At 43.7% G+C, this 19,537-nt stretch overlaps 2 protein-coding genes across 2 annotated transcripts; both read right to left on the bottom strand.

Annotated features, from left to right (window-relative positions):
* Positions 1-3,838: 3,838 nt before the first annotated feature.
* LOC126019444 (keratin, type I cuticular Ha4) lies at positions 3,839-7,396 on the bottom strand. Its single transcript, XM_049781393.1, has 7 exons — positions 6,941-7,396; positions 6,756-6,838; positions 6,100-6,256; positions 5,125-5,286; positions 4,906-5,031; positions 4,562-4,782; positions 3,839-3,920 (listed from the first exon to the last, which is right to left on the bottom strand). The coding sequence occupies exons 1-7, from the start codon at positions 7,286-7,288 to the stop codon at positions 3,839-3,841; spliced, it is 1,179 nt and encodes a 392-aa protein (XP_049637350.1). The 5' UTR covers positions 7,289-7,396.
* Positions 7,397-14,549: 7,153 nt separating this feature from the next.
* On the bottom strand, positions 14,550-17,962 carry LOC126000774 (keratin, type I cuticular Ha1). Its single transcript, XM_049767915.1, has 7 exons — positions 17,615-17,962; positions 17,439-17,521; positions 16,622-16,778; positions 15,849-16,010; positions 15,635-15,760; positions 15,289-15,509; positions 14,550-14,667 (listed from the first exon to the last, which is right to left on the bottom strand). Exons 1-7 carry the CDS (start codon positions 17,960-17,962, stop codon positions 14,550-14,552), a joined length of 1,215 nt encoding a protein of 404 aa, XP_049623872.1.
* Between the last annotated feature and the right edge of the window lie 1,575 nt (positions 17,963-19,537).

The raw sequence follows: 19,537 nt of genomic DNA on the forward strand, positions 1-19,537 counted from the left end.
AGCCACAGAGAGGAGTCAGAGTCAATGACCTTCTAAGTTCTTCTTTCTGTGACAGACTCTAAAACCATTGGGAGACCTCCCACAACACATCATCTTCCCAAAACCTTCTTTCCTGTTGGCCAGGAATTGGCACTTGAAAGTCTCACATAGGAAACATGAAATTTACTCTTTGGTAAGTGTAAAATAGCACATCAGACCACCTAAAGATCCATTATATTTTGATTGATACCTAGAAGTGATACCTAGAATATCTAGAAGTGATCAAGAAAGGAATCACTGGGCACAGACCTAGAAGACTGACTTGTGCAAAAGAAATAAAATTCCCCACTAGGAAACTGAAATTCTCTTCCAAACCAATACTATCATGTTGAGTAGTCCCACTTAGAAATGCTCTAAAAGGGGCCCGAAGAGATAGCACAGTGGTGTTTGCCTTGCAAGCAGCCGATCCAGGCCCAAAGGTGGTTGGTTCGAATCCCGGTGTCCCATATGGTCCCCCGTGCCTGCCAGGAGCTATTTCTGAGCAGACAGCCAGGAGTAATCCCTGAGCACTACCGGGTGTGGCCCAAAAAACAAAAAAAAAAAAGCTCTAAAAAAATAATACCTAAGGGCATCTTGTAAGCTGCCCATATGGAAGATAGCTGTCGACTTACCAATCACCTAGCCTTGCTTTATTGAGGTGAGAACTTGTGGTGATAAGCCAGGAAAGGTTTAGCTCTAAAAAGATTCTCAAACAGTATTTCCAGATCCACAGATTGTCTTACACTTGGACCTATTATCCCAATGGAAATGGTATTCTAATTGATATATGAAAGGAACAAGCAAATTTAAAATATGTCTTAGATTAATAGTACTGCTCTGCTGAAAAATTGAATTCTAGTCCCACTCAAAGAAGAAATGAAAACCTGTTTTTGTTATTACTCTGTGCAATAAAGAGAAGAGCAGAGACTAAAGCATTCCAAGATTGACATAGAGTTAAAGCAAACTAATAATCATGTTTAATATAAATATGTAAACTTACATATTTCTATGTAAATTGTATGCTCTGCTTAAGTTCACAGTCAAGAGAAAGTCACAATCAAGACTACTTAAAGTCCTGAAATAGGGTTTCTACCCCAGGCTTCCCATAGACCTAGTTGTCGTTAGAGTCACCCAGTGAATTCCCTATTGCTATATCCAATAGATTATCTAAATTTCTCAGTAAATGTGTTCATGATCTTTATGAATGATACTGTTGGCCCTCTACTCATTAAAGAATTAAATTCTTTTGACTTCTGTACCATTTTAATTGTTTCTCCACTTCTTTATCCAAAGGCAAATAGCCTGCTATCATGCTTATCCTTAGAGTCCCAGCTAAGCAAAAGCAGAATCTTCTGTTCTGAATGTTGAGGGCTCCAGACTCACTCTGTCTTTTCTCTACTTTTCTATTCCTAAAGTTCTTCCAAATCCTATCTTCCCTTTACAGCTTCTCCCTCTCCACCATCTTGTTTTAGGAAACTCCCATATCATGCCCAAAATTTTCCAGCTTTCTCCTTTGGTTTTCCCCTTGTTTTATCTTCTCAGGTTCAAAAACTTCAGACTCATATTGACCCTCAGTATGGCCAATCCAGACTAATTTCTTTTCTTCTCTCTCCTTTGCTCCTCTGCCTCCAATCAACTTCCATATACTAGGTTGTGCCTCCTAAATTCACCTTTTTCTTGCCCCACCCTTTCCTTTACCTCTCCACTCATTATGGTCCCTGTTCTCTCCCATTAAGTCCTTAATGAACTTCCTTGTTCGCTAGCCAACCCTACCCAGTTTAGGACCCATCATAATCTAGACTAAAAATACCATCAGCTAGATCATATTACAAATCCCCCAGAAGATCCTTCAAAATACTCAGGTATGGATCTACTTAGCTCCTTTGCAGTCTTATTTTCTACAACCACATTGATCCTCTGCCACATACCAGAAATTGGTCTGTCATACTATCAACTCATCTCTTATTGGTCAAGTTCATCTTTGAAAAATCTTCCCTCATCTTATATCTGCATATACTCCTCAAATACATCCCCGTCAAAGTGTCTTTTAGAACTATGCTAATATCACAGTGATCATTTATTGAAGTTGAAACTATGGGAAGTATATAAAATTTTAACAACTACCTCGCAAATTCTCATTAGTGTTACTGTTTCTTATTTATTCAACTTATAGTATTCTACAGTAGGCTTAATTACAGTAGGCTTATAGTAGACTTTAATTAGATGAAGATAGCATTTTAGTTGAAGGGCCAGTAGTCTGAGACATCAGACTAAGTTTATGAGAGGAGAATAAATATTTAGCTTTTTAGAGCTTGAATTTTTCTTTGAGCCTCATTTTATTCATCATTCACCCATCTGAATTTCATCCTTTATTTACACCTTTTTAAGTCACATTTTCTATGATGTTGGCTCTTGATCTTATCCACTCTAAACTGTGAACATGCTGTGGGCCCCTTTACCTTTCTGTTCACAGCACATCTCATTGTTGGCACACATGATAAATGGTTGTGGCCAAAAATAATCTAATGAGAGACAAGAAAGTAGCTGTAGATTTCAGATTTTTGGGAATCCAGAGATGAGATAAATAAGGCTTGAGTAGGGTTAATGTTTATGGACGGGGGAGTAGGAAATAATGAGATTAGGGAAGAACAGATTAATTGTGAGCCCAGACTAAAGAAAATAGTAAAATGGAAGAAAAGAGGCAAGGAGACTCTGCCTGCATTTAAAATGACTTTCTACAAATTGTTGGGTATAATAAATGAATTCCAAAATTAACCAATATGGCACAGATACGTTTCAATCCAATGAAATGTTATGGGTCTGCTTGACATGAAGTGAAAATGTTCCAGGGGTAGCCCAAGACCTAGAAGGACAAGTGCTCTATTACTCGACTATTTGGGTATCCCCTCCACCTTTGAATTAGGGTTTACCAGAAGGCATGGTACTGGTAGTTGGGGCTATCAAGACAAAGAGTTCAAAAGTTAGTGGAAGCCTGGGAAGATTCTGCTCAGGGAGAGGCAAGTATCTCTCCTGGAAACAGAGTTGCAGACAAGAGATTATTAGGAGAGTGTTGCAATTCTGAGAAGGTTCGATAGAAGCTGGTCTTCTGGCAACTTGGGGAAAAAAAATAAACAAACACATCAGAGTGAGAAAGTTAATCATGGACATAGGAGCAAGGCAGTGTCTCAGAATTTCTAGAAGTCCTACTACACAGGCAAGATAGGCACTTGTGCTAAAGGCCAAGTTTTCTGCATGGTCTGCCCTGGGAAGGAAATTTCCAGGACAGTTCTTCCTCTCTACTAGAATTTACCAATGAACCTTAATAGGTAGAAGCAGTGACATCACCTATATTACCCTCCTTATAAAGGGGTATTTTTATAAAACATGACCAGTGTTTTTATAGTACATGACTTGACCACAAATGAGACATATTTATTATGCCAGAGAAATAAACTTTATTGAGAAGTCCATGAAGCAATCTTCTTGCATTCCAGAGAATGCCAAAGAAGCAAAGAAGACAGGAAGTGTAGTCCAATCAGGAGTTGCTCTGTGGACACACTGGAAGCTCAGCAGGCAGGGAACTGTACTTCTGCACAGAGACTTAACTTTTGATAAGACAGAGTTTCCAGACATTGGACTTAATGGGGTTGTCTTTTCCGGTGTGATCTGGAAAGAATTTCCATGTCTAAAAACATCACAGTTGGCCTGACTATATTTCTAAGTGAGAAGTGAGCTCAAGAAAAGTCAGGATCTGGAACTTTTTCTGCGGTTGTAGTAAACAGCTTCATGAACATCTTTAAAGAGGGTGCCAGTATTCAAATTAGCAACACTTCTGAGAGCCACCGCAGGGCCCGCAGCAGCTTCCACTAGCATTGGTGGTGGCACAGGGGTTGCAAGGGAGCCTGAGGATAGAGATTAAAAATGAATTGGGGAGAGAAGAGAGGCCTCCAGGTGCTTAGTGAAACTATTAAAGTCCTCAGCAGTTGAAGTAGGTTAGGATCAAGTTTGATGATTACCAATTCCCCCTCCCTGTCACAACATGCCATGCACAAAGATGGAAAGTTGTCATCTTGAAAAATATAATCTCGGGGCCAGAGAGATACCATAGAGGTAAGGTGTTTGCCTTTCATGCAGAAGGTCATTGGTTCAAATCCCAGTGTCCCATATGGTCCCCCGTGCCTGCCAGGGGCTATTTCTGAGCAGATAGCCAGGAGTAACCCCTGAGCACCACCAGGTGTGGCCCAAAAACCAAAAACAAACAAACAAAAAAAAATATATATATATAACCTCATGATCTTGCACTCTGATAGACTTAACATCATCTGCTTCCCTCAGTAAGAAAGTGATCTCCCAATATCCTGACCAGATCCCCCATTTTAGCATTCCAACTCCAATGGAGCCCTTCAGAATTTCCAAATGCACTAAACTTTGATGAAATAGACACATAATCAATGTTGGATGAATTGAAAACATGGCTACGAGTTTGTACCACAATGTCCTGTAGCCCCACATATATTCCCATTATCTTTCAATCTATACTCACTTGCAATCCTCGCTCTCCAACAGACACCGGTAGGTGTTGATCTCACACTCCAGCCGGGCACGCACATCCAGCAGCACCTGGTACTCCTGGTTCTGTCTCTCCAGGTCACTACGGATCTCACCCAGCTGTGACTCCACGTTGGTGATCATGCACTGCACCTGGTTCAGCTGTGAGCTGTAGCGGGCCTCTGTCTCTGTCAGAGTGTTCTCCAGGGAGTCCCTCTGTGTTGAGAAAGACAAAGAGGATCTCACAGCTGCCCAGAAGAAGCCCTACTAGCCCTAAAAACCTGCAGTAACTCCATTATAAGCTTGTATTTCTCCTCAGGAAGATGCAGCCACACTCACCAGGTTGTGCTGAGCCTGCAGCTCAATCTCCAGGGCATTGACCGTGCGCCTCAGCTCAATGATCTCTGCCTGGCATGTCTGCAGCTGCTCTGAGCTGGACACCACCTGCTTGTTCAGCTCCTCAGACTAGAACAGCAAAAGAGGAAACAGAGGATCAGATCCACCGTTAGGGTTCCTCGAAGCATCCTATTTTCTGAGTCCTGGAGCTGAGATGCTCACCTGGGTGGTGAACCACTCCTCTACATCCCTGCGGTTGGTCTCCACCAGAGCCTCATACTGGCATCGGGTCTCATTGAGCACACGGTTGAGGTCCACAGTGGGAGCAGCATCCACCTCGATGTTGAGGCGGTCTCCGATCTGGCAGCGCAGCGTGTTGACCTCCTGTGGAAAAAGGAAATCGCAGGAATGAACCCACACAATTAGATCTGTGATTTCCCTACTGTAGGAAAGTGAGCACAACCCAACCAGGCACTGGAAGGAATATTTTGATCACTCTAAAGGCCAGCATAGATACTGTGTAGTAAAAGAGCCAAAAAGCCTCATATCTGTCCCATGAAATAGAAAGAAACCCAAATTTCCAATAAACTAAACCCAATCTGGCACATCCATTCTCTAACCTCTTGCCTTCACTTACCTGTAGAGACATCATTCCCAATCACACTGCTCTGAGGGCTACACTCAAACAGAAGTGAGTCTCCACACTCTTCTGTGCTTAGCCTCTTCCCGCAGATTGAACCCCAGCTATTAAAATTCATTTTCCCATGACCTATCTCTGAGACCTACCTTAATTCTATTCAGGCTGACTGGGATAGTCCCTGGCAAATGGTCACAGGGCTCTGAAAGAGCTGAAGCCTCTGCCTGGGTTATCACTGTTTCAGCTTCTCTTGCCACCCTGAACTAGAATTCCTTAAAGAACGGACCATGTTTATTTCTCTATGCCCCATCTTCTCTACCAATAATTCAGGACCTACTAGTGTCCAGCAGAGATCTCTGCTCAGAAACAGGGCACCATTCCCACATACCACCAAGATGTGCCCCTAACCCCAAGAATCTTGAGAATGAGCTTCTCCTTGCCATGCGAAGCATATGCATGTTCTGAGTGCGTAGAATCAGAGAAGCTGCTGGAAATTTCCTCCAGACTGCCAATGCTTACAAACTTAACTACAGAGCCTAGATGTTGGGTCTCCCTCTCACCTCCTCATGGTTCTTCTTAAGGCAGAGCAGCTCCTCCTTCAGGGACTCCACCTGGGCCTCCAGGTCAGACTTGCACAGGGTCAGCTCATCCAGGATACGGCGCAGGCTGTTGATGTCTGACTCCACCAACTGCCGGGAGCAGCGCTCCATCTCATACCTGCATGTACAGATCCAAGTAGGAGGCTGAACCAAAGCAAGAGCCCCCTCCACTCCTCTTCCCAGGCTCAATTCTGACACTGATGAAGTAGGCCTGGCTTCTTGTTTCTCAAACTGATAGACAAGAGGTTTCCTGGTTTTCCTGACACCAGAAGGAGCCCCCTAGGACTCAGAAGATTAAGCCCTTCCTCTGCTCTCAATGGTATTGTTGGTTTATATGCCACAAAAAAAAAAAAAAAAAAAAAAAAGCACATTCCCTGAGAATAATCAGTTCTGGTCCTTCAAATTCAGAGATTTAAGAAGGCTTTCCAGAGAGCGCTGAAGAACAAATAGCACATGGGTCTGGATCTCTGAAAACTATTGGGCAAAACCAGTCATAAGAAGAGGAGCAAAAAGGGACAGGTGGCTTTCTGGTCCCTTCCTGGTAATACTAGGCACACAGAACTGTGAGTGAGCTACAAGCATCTCAAAAGCCACCTGGCCTGAAGGTCTCAACCTACTTGGTCCTGAAGTCATCAGAGGCCAGCTTGGCATTGTCGATCTGCACCACCAGCCTGGTATTCTCCGACTTAGCACACAGAATCTAAAAACAAGATTCTGGTATGAGGACTACTTGACTTTGGAAACCCCATGGTGGTTCAAAGACAGCCAAAGGCTGCTGAGCTCCCCTTTAGCCAACCCTCACCTTCTGCTGCAGCTCCTCAATGGTACGGAAGTAGGACTGGTAGTTGGGACACACACTGGGCTCCTGCTGCTGGCACCGCTCCCGGATGCGATTCTCCAGCTCTGCGTTCTTGCACTCCAGATCCCGCACCTTCTCCAGGTAGCTGGCCAGGCGGTCATTCAGGAACTGCATGGTCTCCTTCTCACTGCTGTTGAATGAGCCCTCACAGAACCAGCCACAGCTGCCTATGTTGGCGGGGATATTGCAGGCTCCAGGCAGGGTGCAGCCATGGCAGCTGGGGGGCACGCAGGGCCGGGAGCAGCAGCTGGAGCGGCAGCTCATGTTGGACAGGCAGCAGTTGTAAGGCATGATGCAGGCAAGGGTGATGAAAGACTAGGGGAGTAGATTGAGGTAGATATGCTGAGATTTGAGCCTCTCTTGTCTCTCAAGCCCTTTTATACTCTTAATGGGTGGGGGCTTGGCAACAGGCCTAATTTTCTTTCCTCGTGCTTCAGTTAATTTTTCCCCCAAATATGCTACTTGGCTATTTCCAAAGAGTCCCCTCATCTCATAAAATTATTCCACTCTGCTGTGTCACACCTACCACCTCCTGGATGCTGCTGTTTGGTGAAATCAGGGTTTCATCAGATGGCTTCAAAGGAAGCAAAATCATCACAGCCCTACATGGTGTCCTCATTACTCAGAGGAAAGGACAACAGAACTGGGGTGGAGCTGTTGAGGAATCCAAGACTCCTCATCTGGGAGTTCCTGCCATGAGAGTCCCTGGAAAGGGATTTGGCATGAGCAGTCTTCTCAAAAGCTCTCTGCTCCTCTGTCTAAAGGGTTTAGTTTCTCCTGTCTACTCTTCAGTCTTCAAGACCTGTTTTAAGTGCCTAGGACCCTAAGCCTCCTCAGAGAGATCATTTGTTAGGGATAAAGGAATCTGTGATTCCTGAGAGAAACTGAAAAAATAAATAGAACAGTCATGGTTGGGACATTTCCAACAATGTGGGGCATAAAAATGAGGACAGCACAAAGTCAAGATGTTCCAATAACTATCCACTGGCCATGTTCAACCTCCTGCCATTTTGGTAAACCAAGGCCACGGTTGTGCCCATTGGTATTCTCTGTGCTGCTATTGTGCTTCTTAAGCAGAGCTGAGGAGCAGCAAGAAATCCCCTATGACCTTAAAGCCTAAAATAGTTTTTGATTTATTTATTGAAAAACTCTACCAAGCCACACAGAAGTCAGACTTGCCTGGAGATGATACAAAATATGGTCAAAAGAAATTGTGTCAGGTCAGATCCCTGGAGTAAGAAAACCAGTGTCAGTGATGGGACAAAAATAACACTTCAGACTCATATGAAAGACCACTGCTAAAAGTATAATAGTGAACTAGGGATGCTCCTGCACAAGACCCAGGGCCAGAGGACACCAATGTGACTGCATTCCCTTTAGGAGGCCACTGTCTTGGATAAAGGCACATTTGTTGTTCACCTCTGAAGTCTACTACTCCAGTTCTCTCAAACCCTTGAATTTCTTTGCTACCCTCAATGACTCTCAACAAAGTAGTAGCCTTCTCTCTGGTGTTTGTCATTCTCTCAATCCTATTTTTTGCAAAGGAATATTTAATTTAGAAGGAAATTGCTGAGGGTTACAGAAAACAATAGTTATCATTTTAAAATTGTGTATCTGCATTCAGAGGCAGGGTGAGAGGGAAGAAACCAATCTGATACTAAAAGATCTTGGTTTACTTCCCTACTGAAAAAAAAGAAGCTCAAAGAAGTCAGTCCCTCTTTTGGATTTTTGTTTCCTTTATAAGTAATAATGTTATCCAGCTCATATTGCGCTAGGTATGAGACATGAAAAAATAAAAAACATTGGGGAAAAAAATGTGGCTTATCCAAAAAAGTCCCAGTAAGTAGATTCAAGTCTGCCAGGATTGCCTCATGATTATGAGTTATAAAGAGGGGAAGATGTCTAGGAAACATAAAACTGGAAGAAATCCTAGTTCTAATGCCAGCTCCAAGTGTAAGCAGGAATTCACACCTCAAATTCCTGCATACGTATGGCCTTGTTCCTTGCTAATCTAGGGGTTAAAAGTACCTAATCCACAGGTTGCTGATGACATTATACATGGAAGCCAGGGATGAGCTTTTATAGAAGAAAATGCTCAGCACTTCCTGGCCAACCCTGCTCAAGTTGATGCTGACACTTGGTTGCCTTCAACCTCAAATAATTCAAGCAATTGCTTTGGCCCCAGATAGAAGCATGACAATCAGAGCCTTTACTCATTTCTTTTGTGCATTAAAAAATCAGAAACACCAAAAGAAAAAAAACTGGTCCATATACATAAGGACCGTATGTGTATATATTTACTTATGAAAAAAATTGAGTAAAAAAATGATGGCCAGATAGGTGGTCTCAGGTGCATTGAATGGGGAAAAAATTGGTCAGAACTAAATTCCCAAGTCAAAGTCAATGACAATAGAATCAAGAGACCCAAACTATAACAAGTAAAACACAAAATGGACCTGTTACACAGGTAGACCAGGGGGCTAAGGGTGGAGATATAGGATGAATGCTGGAAACTCCAGTGGAGAAAGGTCAACACTGGTGAATGGCCCTAATTCACTGTCACTATATGCCTAAAATACAACTACAAAAGTCTTGTAATTCACAATAGTCTCAATAAAGATAAAAATAAAATTAAAAATGATAGCCAGAGCATGACATGCCCAATATGCTGAATCCAGGTTAGACCAGGCCAGGTGCTCACAAACAGGTCACCAAAGAGCACTGATGATGACCACTGAGACAGCTGAGACAGGTCTCAGCCCCATCTAAAGATGAGCACAAGACCCAGACTACCCAATAATGCAGAGCAGAGCCTCTATACCTGATGCAGAGCTAAAAGGGTACTCAGAAAAAAAAGAAAAACAGTGGTATGAAGACAACAAAAGAGTATGTAGTGTAGATTATAGTATTTCAGCAAAATGCCAAAAAAAGATAAAGAAAAAAATCTGACATGTAATTGATAATCCTGAGAAAACGTTGTGGTTTACAAAGTGTTTCCATAGACACAGTCTTCCATGACCCTCTGGACAAGTGGATAAATCAGAGATGATCTTCACTTTATATTTAGGAAAACTCAGAGGCATTATTTACTTGTCTTGCCCAAGAACAAAGAGCTGATGAAGTGAAGTCAGAATCAGAGCCCACATTCTGAGAAGTTAGCCACAGCCTGGTTTGTTAGAAACACTTGTAGAATTTCTAAAATTCCCACTAGTTACACTGTGTCCCAGACCAAGGAAAGCAGTTCTTTGAGGATATCATTGGGCCCTTTGAGTTTTAGAACTATTTTTATGTTCCACCTTTGGATGATTCTGATGATGGTGATGGTGGGGATGAAACAATGAAAATAATAAGCTGATGGAGTGTGTCAAATTCATTTATTCCTAAAATTAAGATGTTGATACAAAGACTGAGATTTTTGCTTTTAAGAAACATGGCAGGCTTTACCGATGCCAAAAATCTTTGTCTCTAGTGAGAATTTCCCTTCATTGTAGGAATGTTCTTCAAGCTAAAAGTTGGTATATTCTGTTTTTACAGAATCTCTATCTTTTTAATACCTTGCTTGTTGATAGCAAACCTCTCTCTGTCTTGGAAAGACAAATAGATCAAACTAGAACCCTTGCCTCAAACCTTCTCCACAAAGTTACACAAAATGGATTTTTTAGTGTAATGTAAGAACTAAAAAGAGAAAACTCTTAGAGGGAAAGAAAGTGAAATCTTCAAGGTCAGCAATGATTTCTTGACAATGACACCAAAAGCACAAATATCCAAGACAAAAAATAGGCCAAATGGGTTTGAAGAGAGAGTACAGTGGGTAAGTCACTTGCTTTGTATATAATTGTTCCGTGTTTGATCTCCAGCACTACATATGGTTCCCTGAGCACTACCAGAAGTAATCCCTAAGCACAGAACAGGATCTAAGCCACACACAATTAGGTATGACCTCTAAACAAACAAACAAACAAAAAAGCTACGTGAACAGCAGAAAAAAATTTTAACAAGTGTCAACATATACAATCAAGAGAATTAAAAGGTAACCAGAGGAAATAGTTGCAAATCATAGATCTAATAGTAAATTAATGTTCAGAATGTATTAAAGAACATCCTGCCACTCAAAAACAGCAACAAAAATACAGTGAAGAAACTGGACAGTTTCTATGTGATGTGTGTTCAGGTTAGAGTGTTCCAAGCGAGAGTCTTTGAGGAGCTAACTAAATATAGACAGAAATTCAGTCATGAGTCTTCTTCACTATGTAACTTGGTGCCTTTGTGTCTAAATATCCTCAACTATAAAATGAAGGTAATAAGAATACTATTATCACCTGTCGTATAGCATTGTTACAGAACTCAAATTATAAAGTGCTTTGAGAGTCCATACAACTGGTAGAGTAAGATATGAATTAGTGTCAACTATAAGGATTTAATTATTTCAAATAATTCCTGGTAGTATTTGTCATATGAAATATGGATGAACAATAAAGTGCATCTTAGGACAAAACACATGTTTATATAAAGATACTAAAACTAGGGGCTGCAAAATTAATGAGGAATTTCCAGCCCCTGTTTCTGGAATGAATCCTTGACTATTATGTTTTAAATAGTGAGTGGGGGGCTAGAAAACATAACTTAAAGGGTCAGAATACATATCTTGCATTAACTAGTCCTGAGTTCCATCTCTGGTTTAAGTCCCATCAAACCTAATGGTCCTGAGCACCATCAAGTGTGGTACTGGAGGACACCAGTACTGAGCAACACCAACCTCCTTGAGTCAGAACATCAAGTTCTGTGGTAGAACTGTGGTAGATAGCTGGATAAGTATCACCAAAAATGAATCTTCACTCACACATACCAGAAAAATAAAAATCCTAGACATTGGGCATTTCTATAAAAATAAACAAATGGGCATAAGCAGAAGAAGAGATACTCGACATTACTAATAATTAGGGGAATGCAAACAAAACACAATAAGATATTACTTCATACTCATTGGATGACTATCACAAAAATAAAATAAATATCAAAAAAATAAATGTTAGGGAGGAAGTTGAAAGTTAAGATACTTGTTGAAGAAAGTGTTAAGTGCAAAACAGTATAATAGTTCAGCTAAAAGCCAACAGAATAATAAATGATCCATCAATTCCATTTCCAGGTCTACAATAACCAATATCATTAGGATGTGGAACAAAGGAGGACCTCTAAACTGATTTTGACCTTGAATTTGGAGGGAATCACAGGCTAGTCACTATCAAAAAGGAATGAATTCCCAGGAGCTAAAGTGATGGGGCATTTTCTGTGCATGCAACAAACCCAGAATCAATTTCCAGCATTCCATGTGGTCCTCCAATCCCCTCTAGGAGTAATTTTTGAGCTCAGAACTAGGAGTAAATCCTGAGCATTGCTGTGTGTGTGTGTGTGTGTGTGTGTGTGTGTGTGTGTGTGTGTGAGAGAGAGAGAGAGAGAGAGAGAGAGAGACAGACAGACAGACAGACAGACAGACAGAGACAGAGACAGAGGCAGAGAGACAGACAGACAGAATATTCCCTGTCTGAAGTTTCTCAGGAGTCAAGGAGCCAAATGTATGAATTGATTCGCTCCTAGAGTTTTGGGTATAAAGGTGCAGGTAGAGAGAATGAACAGTTGTTTTATAAAAAAAATGTACATAAGTAGAGCCAGGACCAAAACAATAGTACAAAGGAGTAAGGCACTTGCCTTGCACATCGTTGACCTGAGTTCAATCCCCTATAGCCCCTATGATCCCCCAAAGCACCATTAGAAGTTAACGTGAGTCAGGAGTAAGCCTGAACACTGCTGAATGTGACCCAAAGCCCAAAATAGTCATAACAGTAATTCATATTAGTATCTCAATTATAATTCATATCAGTATCACCAAAATGGGCAAAGGTGTCTAACATCTGTCCCTGAAAGCCTAATATGAGAGTCGGTTAGTGGGGAGAAGTGGAAGATCTGGAGCACAGGGATTCTTATAAAAGGATGTTCTGGAAGCCAAAGAGAGAGAGATCACAGCAGGAAAGTGTTTGCCTTACATGCAACTAACATAGGTTCTATCCTCAGCGCCACACAGGGTTTCTAAAGTCCCCTGAGCACCTTTGGAAATGATTCCTGAACACAGAGCCAGGAGTAAAACCTGACTTTTTTTTTTTGCTTTTTTCTTCTTTTGTGTGTGTGTGTGGGGGGGGGGAGGTATGACCCCTTCCTCCCATTAAAGGTGAATAGTGTTCTAGGATTCTAAACGCCAACACTAAGCATCACTTCCTTCCTTAAAGAGGCACCCATTCTGGGCCGGAGAGATAGCATGGAGGTAAAGCGTTTGCCTTTCATGCAGGAGGTCATCGGTTCGAATCCCGGCGTCCCATATGGTCCCCCGTGCCTGCCAGGAGCAATTTCTGAGCCTGGAGCCAGGAATAACCCCTGAGCACTGCCTGGTGTGACCCAAAAACCAAAAAAAAAAAAAAAAAAAAAAAAGAGGCACCCATTCTTGAACAGGGGTTCCCCTCCCTAGTGCTTGCCTCTTTTGACCCTTGAGATTGGTTCACAAAGCCAGAAGCATATTCCAAGTGTTAGTCCTCCGCCCCACACCCATAATAGCATTCCTTGAACACTGGTTTCATCCAACTATTGAACTGTCTGCTGTACATGTGTCTTCGAGAATCCCTTTCTTCCCCTCCTTCATGGTTTTGCAGGATTCAAGAAAGCTGTTATTTGAATTGAATTGAGACTATGGAAATGACCAGTAAAGAGGGGATGGGATCTAAGCCTCAGAGCTAGGGAGGGAAAGGGAATAGCTGGCATGCAGGCTGATGATGACCCACCTACATAGGGAATGGAGGACATGGTGAGCGTAGCAGGCAAATCAAGGACTGCCTCCACAGAATGGACCTGAGGCTGCCAGGATAGGATCTAGGAAATACAACATTGAATCTAGATATGTAAGAGTCTCTTTCTAGCCCCTAGCTTATCCCTCTTTCATTCAGACTTGAGTCCTCTGGGCTTTAGGATGCCCAGATCAAGACAAAAATCCAGAGACAATCGAAGTGCTAGGCTGTCAGTGGCCCTCTCTCCTGCCATTCTGCCTCTCACCTGCAGGACCTAGGTGCCAGGCCAGTTCTCTGCCCTCTGGGTATGCAAGGGCTCCCGAAGGGAAGAGCTGGACCATGCTGTGGCCTGACTTTCAAGTGGCTTTTTACAGCGTTCTTTTTACAATGATGGTTGCATAAGACAAATGAATAGCAATGAGAAAGGCATCCACCTCACCAGGGAAATCACATTTATTAGGAGGTTAAAAATGAGGGCCCTAGCCCTGGGGAGCATTCCACAGCTAGTGCAGAAGAACCAGCCCCAGTGAAGCACATTGGGGTTTGGGAGGTAAATAAGAGTGAAGGGGTACAAGGAATGCTCTGGAGTCAGGGGGGTGAGATTCTTGAGTGCCTTGTGACAGACTGGATTTTCAGGTCCTTTGGAGTAAGGAGACCAGGGCCCAGTCAAAGCTCTGGAATTCTGTGTTCTGCCTCCTTGCTCCCCTAGCCTTTCCTGAGGTCTAGCGCATGCAAGGGCCACAGCGAGGCCGGGGCATGCAAGGAGTGCAAGCAGTAGAGACACAGGGTGCAATGGACTTGCTGCAGGCATTGGTGGTGGCACAGGGATTACAGGGCAGCCTGGTGAAAGAGATGAGACAATAAATGAATGTACATCAGAGAGAATCCCAGAGAGACATGCGTATTGGGTCTTGGCATGACCTAAACCAGACACGATACACCTCGGGCTCACTTGCTGCCTAACTCATTTCCCAATGACTCAAGAGGTACCTACCAGAGTACAGGTTATGACCACAAACACTGACACTTGCTTCCATTCCCAACACTGCCCATCCTGGCTGGTGACTTCGTACAAGTCACATCACTTCTCTGGGGCCCTGTTCTTCTTTAATGGAAGCTAGAGAAGCCTCATCCTGCCTGCCTGCAAATACCTATAAGACTTGATGAAAGAGTATGTGGACATGCATCTTTTCACAACCCAGGGCTTAAAAACACAAGACAGATCATAGATCTCATATCAACACTATCCCTGGGGAAAGCAAAAAACCAGTCATACAACTTTGACTTGAACATCCAACAGTTCTGACTGTCTTGTTAATGCTGATCTTTCTGTGTTCTGTTGGAGCATGTCTGAGGCAGAAGCATAATTTCCCCTCTGAGAGCTGCAGTCTCCCATGACACTCAAAGGAGAGGTAGGCTCTGCATATGTGACTTCCCCAAGCACCTGCTGCAGCTACTCACTTGCAATCTTCACTCTCCAGCAGGCCCCGGTAAGTATCGATCTCACACTCCAGCCGGGCACGCACATCCAGCAGCACCTGGTACTCCTGGTTCTGTCTCTCTAGGTCACTGCGGATCTCAGCCAGCTGCGACTCCACGTTGGTGATCATGCACTGCACTTGGCCCAGCTGTGAGCTGTAGCGGGCCTCTGTCTCTGTCAGAGTGTTCTCCAGGGAGTCTCTCTGTGTTAGAGAAGACAGGGAGGATCTCACAGCTGTTCAAAAGATGCCCCATAGACCCAAAGGGTCCTGCTGTGGATCCCAGTGCAATCCCCCATTTCTTCCCAGGAGGACTTAGCCACACTCACCAGGTTGTGCTGGGCCTGCAGCTCGATCTCCAGGGCATTGACTGTGCGCCTCAGCTCAATGATCTCTGCCTGGCATGTCTGCAACTGCTCTGAGCTGGACACCACCTGCTTGTTCAGCTCCTCGGTCTGCAAATGCAAAGGAAGGAAGACAGTGTCAGAGCTCAGGGTTCCCAGGGGTCTCTGGTCCTGTGAGTCCTAAAGATGAGGTGCCCACCTGGGTGGTGAACCATTCCTCCACATCCCTGCGATTGGTCTCCACCAGGGCTTCATACTGGCACCGGGTCTCATTGAGCACACGGTTGAGGTCCACAGTAGGGGCGGCATCCACTTCCACATTAAGGCGGTCTCCGATCTGGCAGCGCAGTGTGTTGACTTCCTGTGGAGGTAGAAAGGCAAATCTGGCCTTCACAATGAAGAGGGGACTCTGAGATGACACTGTTTGCTGAAGCTCTGATAGCCTGCGCCTTCACCAAAGAAACTCTCAGGGGCACCAGGATGGCTGTTTAAGGCAAGAGTTCTGTACTCCTCACCACCTGGCTCCCTCTGCACCAAGACTGTGCCTTGGCATTTGCATTCAGAAAAGTGCCCATGAATTTGCTTAACTGCCACTGAAAGAATGGATATGCCCAGCTTCCACAGTTTGCAGATAGGCTGGAGAGGGCCTCATGACCAAAGAAAGTGCTTCTACAATTTCAGTTGCTGAATTCACAAGCAGTTATAATCACCAACAGAAGAACCCCCAGGAGATGGGGGTTCTTGTTACTGTACAGGTCTTTGAGACTCAGATTTACCAGAAGTGTTTTGAGGCCTTTGGATGAAAGAAGTGACTGCCTAGTATGAGTTGCTTTATGAATTTTGGGTCTTCTTCAAGGAAATTTATGAAATCACTCATAGTCTTGTACTCCCAATCCTGTTGCTTCTCATCATTGAAGATACCTCTGTCCTGAGGCAGGACCAAGTCTCCTCCGCTCTCATTTAGGGACTCACCTGTTCATGATTGCTCTTGAGGCACAGTAGCTCCTCCTTCAAAGACTCCACCTGGGCTTCTAGGTCAGACTTGCACAGAGTCAGCTCATCCAGGATACGGCGCAGACCATTTATGTCTGATTCTACCAGCTGCCGCAGGCCCAGCTCTGTCTCATATCTGTGAACCAACAGGGTGAAAGCAATGACTGGCAGACCTTAAGGACTGAGAAATAAACTTCACTGGCAGACCTTAAGGACTGAGAAATGACCTTCACTACCCTATTCATCTTGTCTGCCCATTTGTTTCAGGTGTGTTATTCCTTTGTTCCATCCTCCTACCTGATAATTCTTTACAGAACCTTTAAAAGTGTTCTTCAAGGGCCAGAGAGATGGCATGGGGGTAGTGCATTTGCCTTGCATGCAGAAGGACGGTGGTTCGAATCCTGGCATGCCATATGGTACCCCGAGCCTGCCAGAAGTGATTTCTGAGCGTAGAGCCAGGAGTGACCCTTGAGCACTACCGGGTGTGACCCAAAAACAAAAACAAAAACAAAAACAAAAAAAAACAAAAAAAAAAGTGTTCTTCAACCATTCACATCTGCATACCAGTTCACAGACTGGTGGTTATAACTGAGGTGACATATCAACAATTTTCAACCTTTCTGCATCTGTGGGCAAACATGAGTCCATGGACCAAAGGTTAAAGACTTCTAGTTTAGAAAGAGCAGAGTTAAAATGGTACCAAAAAATCTAGGCAAATTCCTTCTAAAGAAATTTAAAAATTACCAGTAATGGAACAATGGTATGGACTCTATAATGTAAATCTTCAGCAACTCACTTGGTTCTGAAGTCATCTGCAGCCAGCTTGGCATTGTCGATCTGCACCACCAGTCTGGCATTCTCCGACTTGGTGCACAGAATCTGGGGAATGAGAGGTTGCTTTGTGAGATCTGAATTAAAGAAGCTTCAAACACCATCTTGGAAGCTCAAAGTGAGGAATAAAAAGCCCCTCACCTTCTGCTGCAGCTCCTCAATGGTACGGAAGTAGGACTGGTAGTTGGGGCACACATTGGGCTCCTGCTGCTGGCACCTCTCCTGGATGCGACATTCCAGCTCTGCATTCTCCCGCTCCAGCTGCCGCACCTTCTCTAGGTAGCTGGCCAGGCGGTCATTCAGGAACTGCATGGTCTCCTTCTCACTGCTGTTGAATGAGCCCTCACAGAACCAGCCACAGCTGCCTATGTTGGCAGGGATGTTGCAGGCTCCAGGCAGGGTGCAGCCATGGCAGCTGGGGGGCACACAGGGCCGGGAGGAGCAGCTGGTGCGACAGCTTAGGTTGGGTAGGCAGCAATTGTAAGGCATGATGTAGGTAGGATTCGGAGCCCAGCTGATGGGAGAAACAGAGTTCTCCAAGCACAGAGCTGTGGCTCTTCTGTTGTTGAGGAACATTTATACCTGCTCTGTGGAGGGTGTGGACAGACTTTGTAATAACCTTTTCTTTTTACTTCTTCTGTGGGGTTCAAATGCCCTTCTCCTCAGTCTGTTATTTGCCTCCCTGAGATGAGTCCCTTGTCCCATAAAATTCTTTACTTGGGCTTCTTGCTAAGTCAGGACTCCTCTTCAATCTACACCCATGAAACCTGAGTTTTGTGGTAGCCCTTCAAAGAGGCCACAGCTCTATCCCAAATATCTGCCCTTGTTAACTGGGAGTTGGTTCAGCCAATGACATTCTTCTGCATCACATGTTCCTGCAAACCCATAATCAGACTTTTCTTCTGGCCCACCTGGCATTTCTAGGGAGGGGCTGGCATTGTGTCAAGCAAGGAACATGGTGAGCTGAGTGACAGCATGGACTTGTTCCATCAGCGTGGACTGAAGGATTCCTCCATGATGTGACTCCACAAACCTTAGAAGCTGGAAATGGAGAAGGCTGGCCAACTGCTATTTTCTGACTCCTGGGCAACACAGAAAAGATTGCAGAGGAGGGGCTAGAGAGATAGTAGAGGGGTAAGACTTGCATAACTCCAACCTTGGTCCAATCTCTGATACCATATGAATCCTGACCATTGCCACAAACAACCCTTGAGTAAAGGTTGCTGAAAAGCACTCCAAGTAGAGGTTCTGATCATTGATTTAAGAACAAGGAAGTTTTAGATGAAAAAGATTCTTTTTATTATTATTTTTAGTCACATCAAGCAATGCTCAGGAAGGTTACTCCTTGCTCTATACTCAGGAATTATTCCTGGCAGTACTTGGTGGGAGGGAGGCATATAAGATGTCAGGGATAGAACCTAGGGAGGATGTGGGCACGGCAAACACTCAACTGTTTTACTATCTCTCCAACCCCTAGAAAAGATTCTTTTGAAAAGGGGCTTTAAAGGCTTGCTCTTCAAACCTGTATTCTCCCTTGAACATGTATTTTGCTCATTTGCCTCTATGTTCCTATGCTTGCTTATTTCCATGCTGGAGAAGCACATGTTCTCTCTCAAACATGTGTTTCTCTCTTTCTCTCCCCTCATCTCTTTCTAAATGATTTTCAATAGAAACTATTTTGCTTCTTAAAAAGGGAGGGTGAGGCTTTAAAAAGTATACAAGCTAAAATATCTATTTGCCTGTATTTGAATCACCTCAATCAAGTGTTTGGAGGCAGGTGTAAGAGAAAGCAAAGAGGAACGTTGTCAAACTTCTCCATGAAGGCATAAAGCATATCAAAACAGAAGAGGAAACTGAGAAAGCTGGGAAATAAGACACAGAAGCCTCCTGCAATGGGTAACACTTACTGTTGATCTTCAAACTTCCTGTGCAATCACTTTAATATTCTATAGTCCTTTCCATATTGTTTCAGAGGACCAAAGAGTTGGTTCACTGATGGAGCACATGCCTCAAATTCAAAATTTGGAGCTGGAGTGATAGCACAGTGGGTAGCGTATTTGCCTT

This window comes from Suncus etruscus, chromosome 1 (assembly GCF_024139225.1).
Source record: "Suncus etruscus isolate mSunEtr1 chromosome 1, mSunEtr1.pri.cur, whole genome shotgun sequence".
Classification (NCBI taxonomy): Eukaryota; Metazoa; Chordata; class Mammalia; order Eulipotyphla; family Soricidae; genus Suncus; species Suncus etruscus.

Excerpts from the sequence above, each read along its gene's own strand:
- LOC126019444 (XM_049781393.1), bottom strand. The coding sequence starts at position 7,288 with ATGCCTTACAACTGCTGCCTGTCCAACATGAGCTGCCGCTCCAGCTGC. Across the intron at positions 6,839-6,940 it reads TTGAGGAGCTGCAGCAGAAG|ATTCTGTGTGCTAAGTCGGA; the intron begins GTGAGGGTTGGC and ends TCTTGTTTTTAG. Across the intron at positions 4,783-4,905 it reads TGCAGGCTCAGCACAACCTG|AGGGACTCCCTGGAGAACAC; the intron begins GTGAGTGTGGCT and ends TTCTCAACACAG.
- LOC126000774 (XM_049767915.1), bottom strand. The coding sequence starts at position 17,962 with ATGCCTTACAATTGCTGCCTACCCAACCTAAGCTGTCGCACCAGCTGC. Across the intron at positions 16,011-16,621 it reads TCAAGAGCAATCATGAACAG|GAAGTCAACACACTGCGCTG; the intron begins GTGAGTCCCTAA and ends CTACCTCCACAG. Across the intron at positions 15,761-15,848 it reads AGGAATGGTTCACCACCCAG|ACCGAGGAGCTGAACAAGCA; the intron begins GTGGGCACCTCA and ends TTGCATTTGCAG.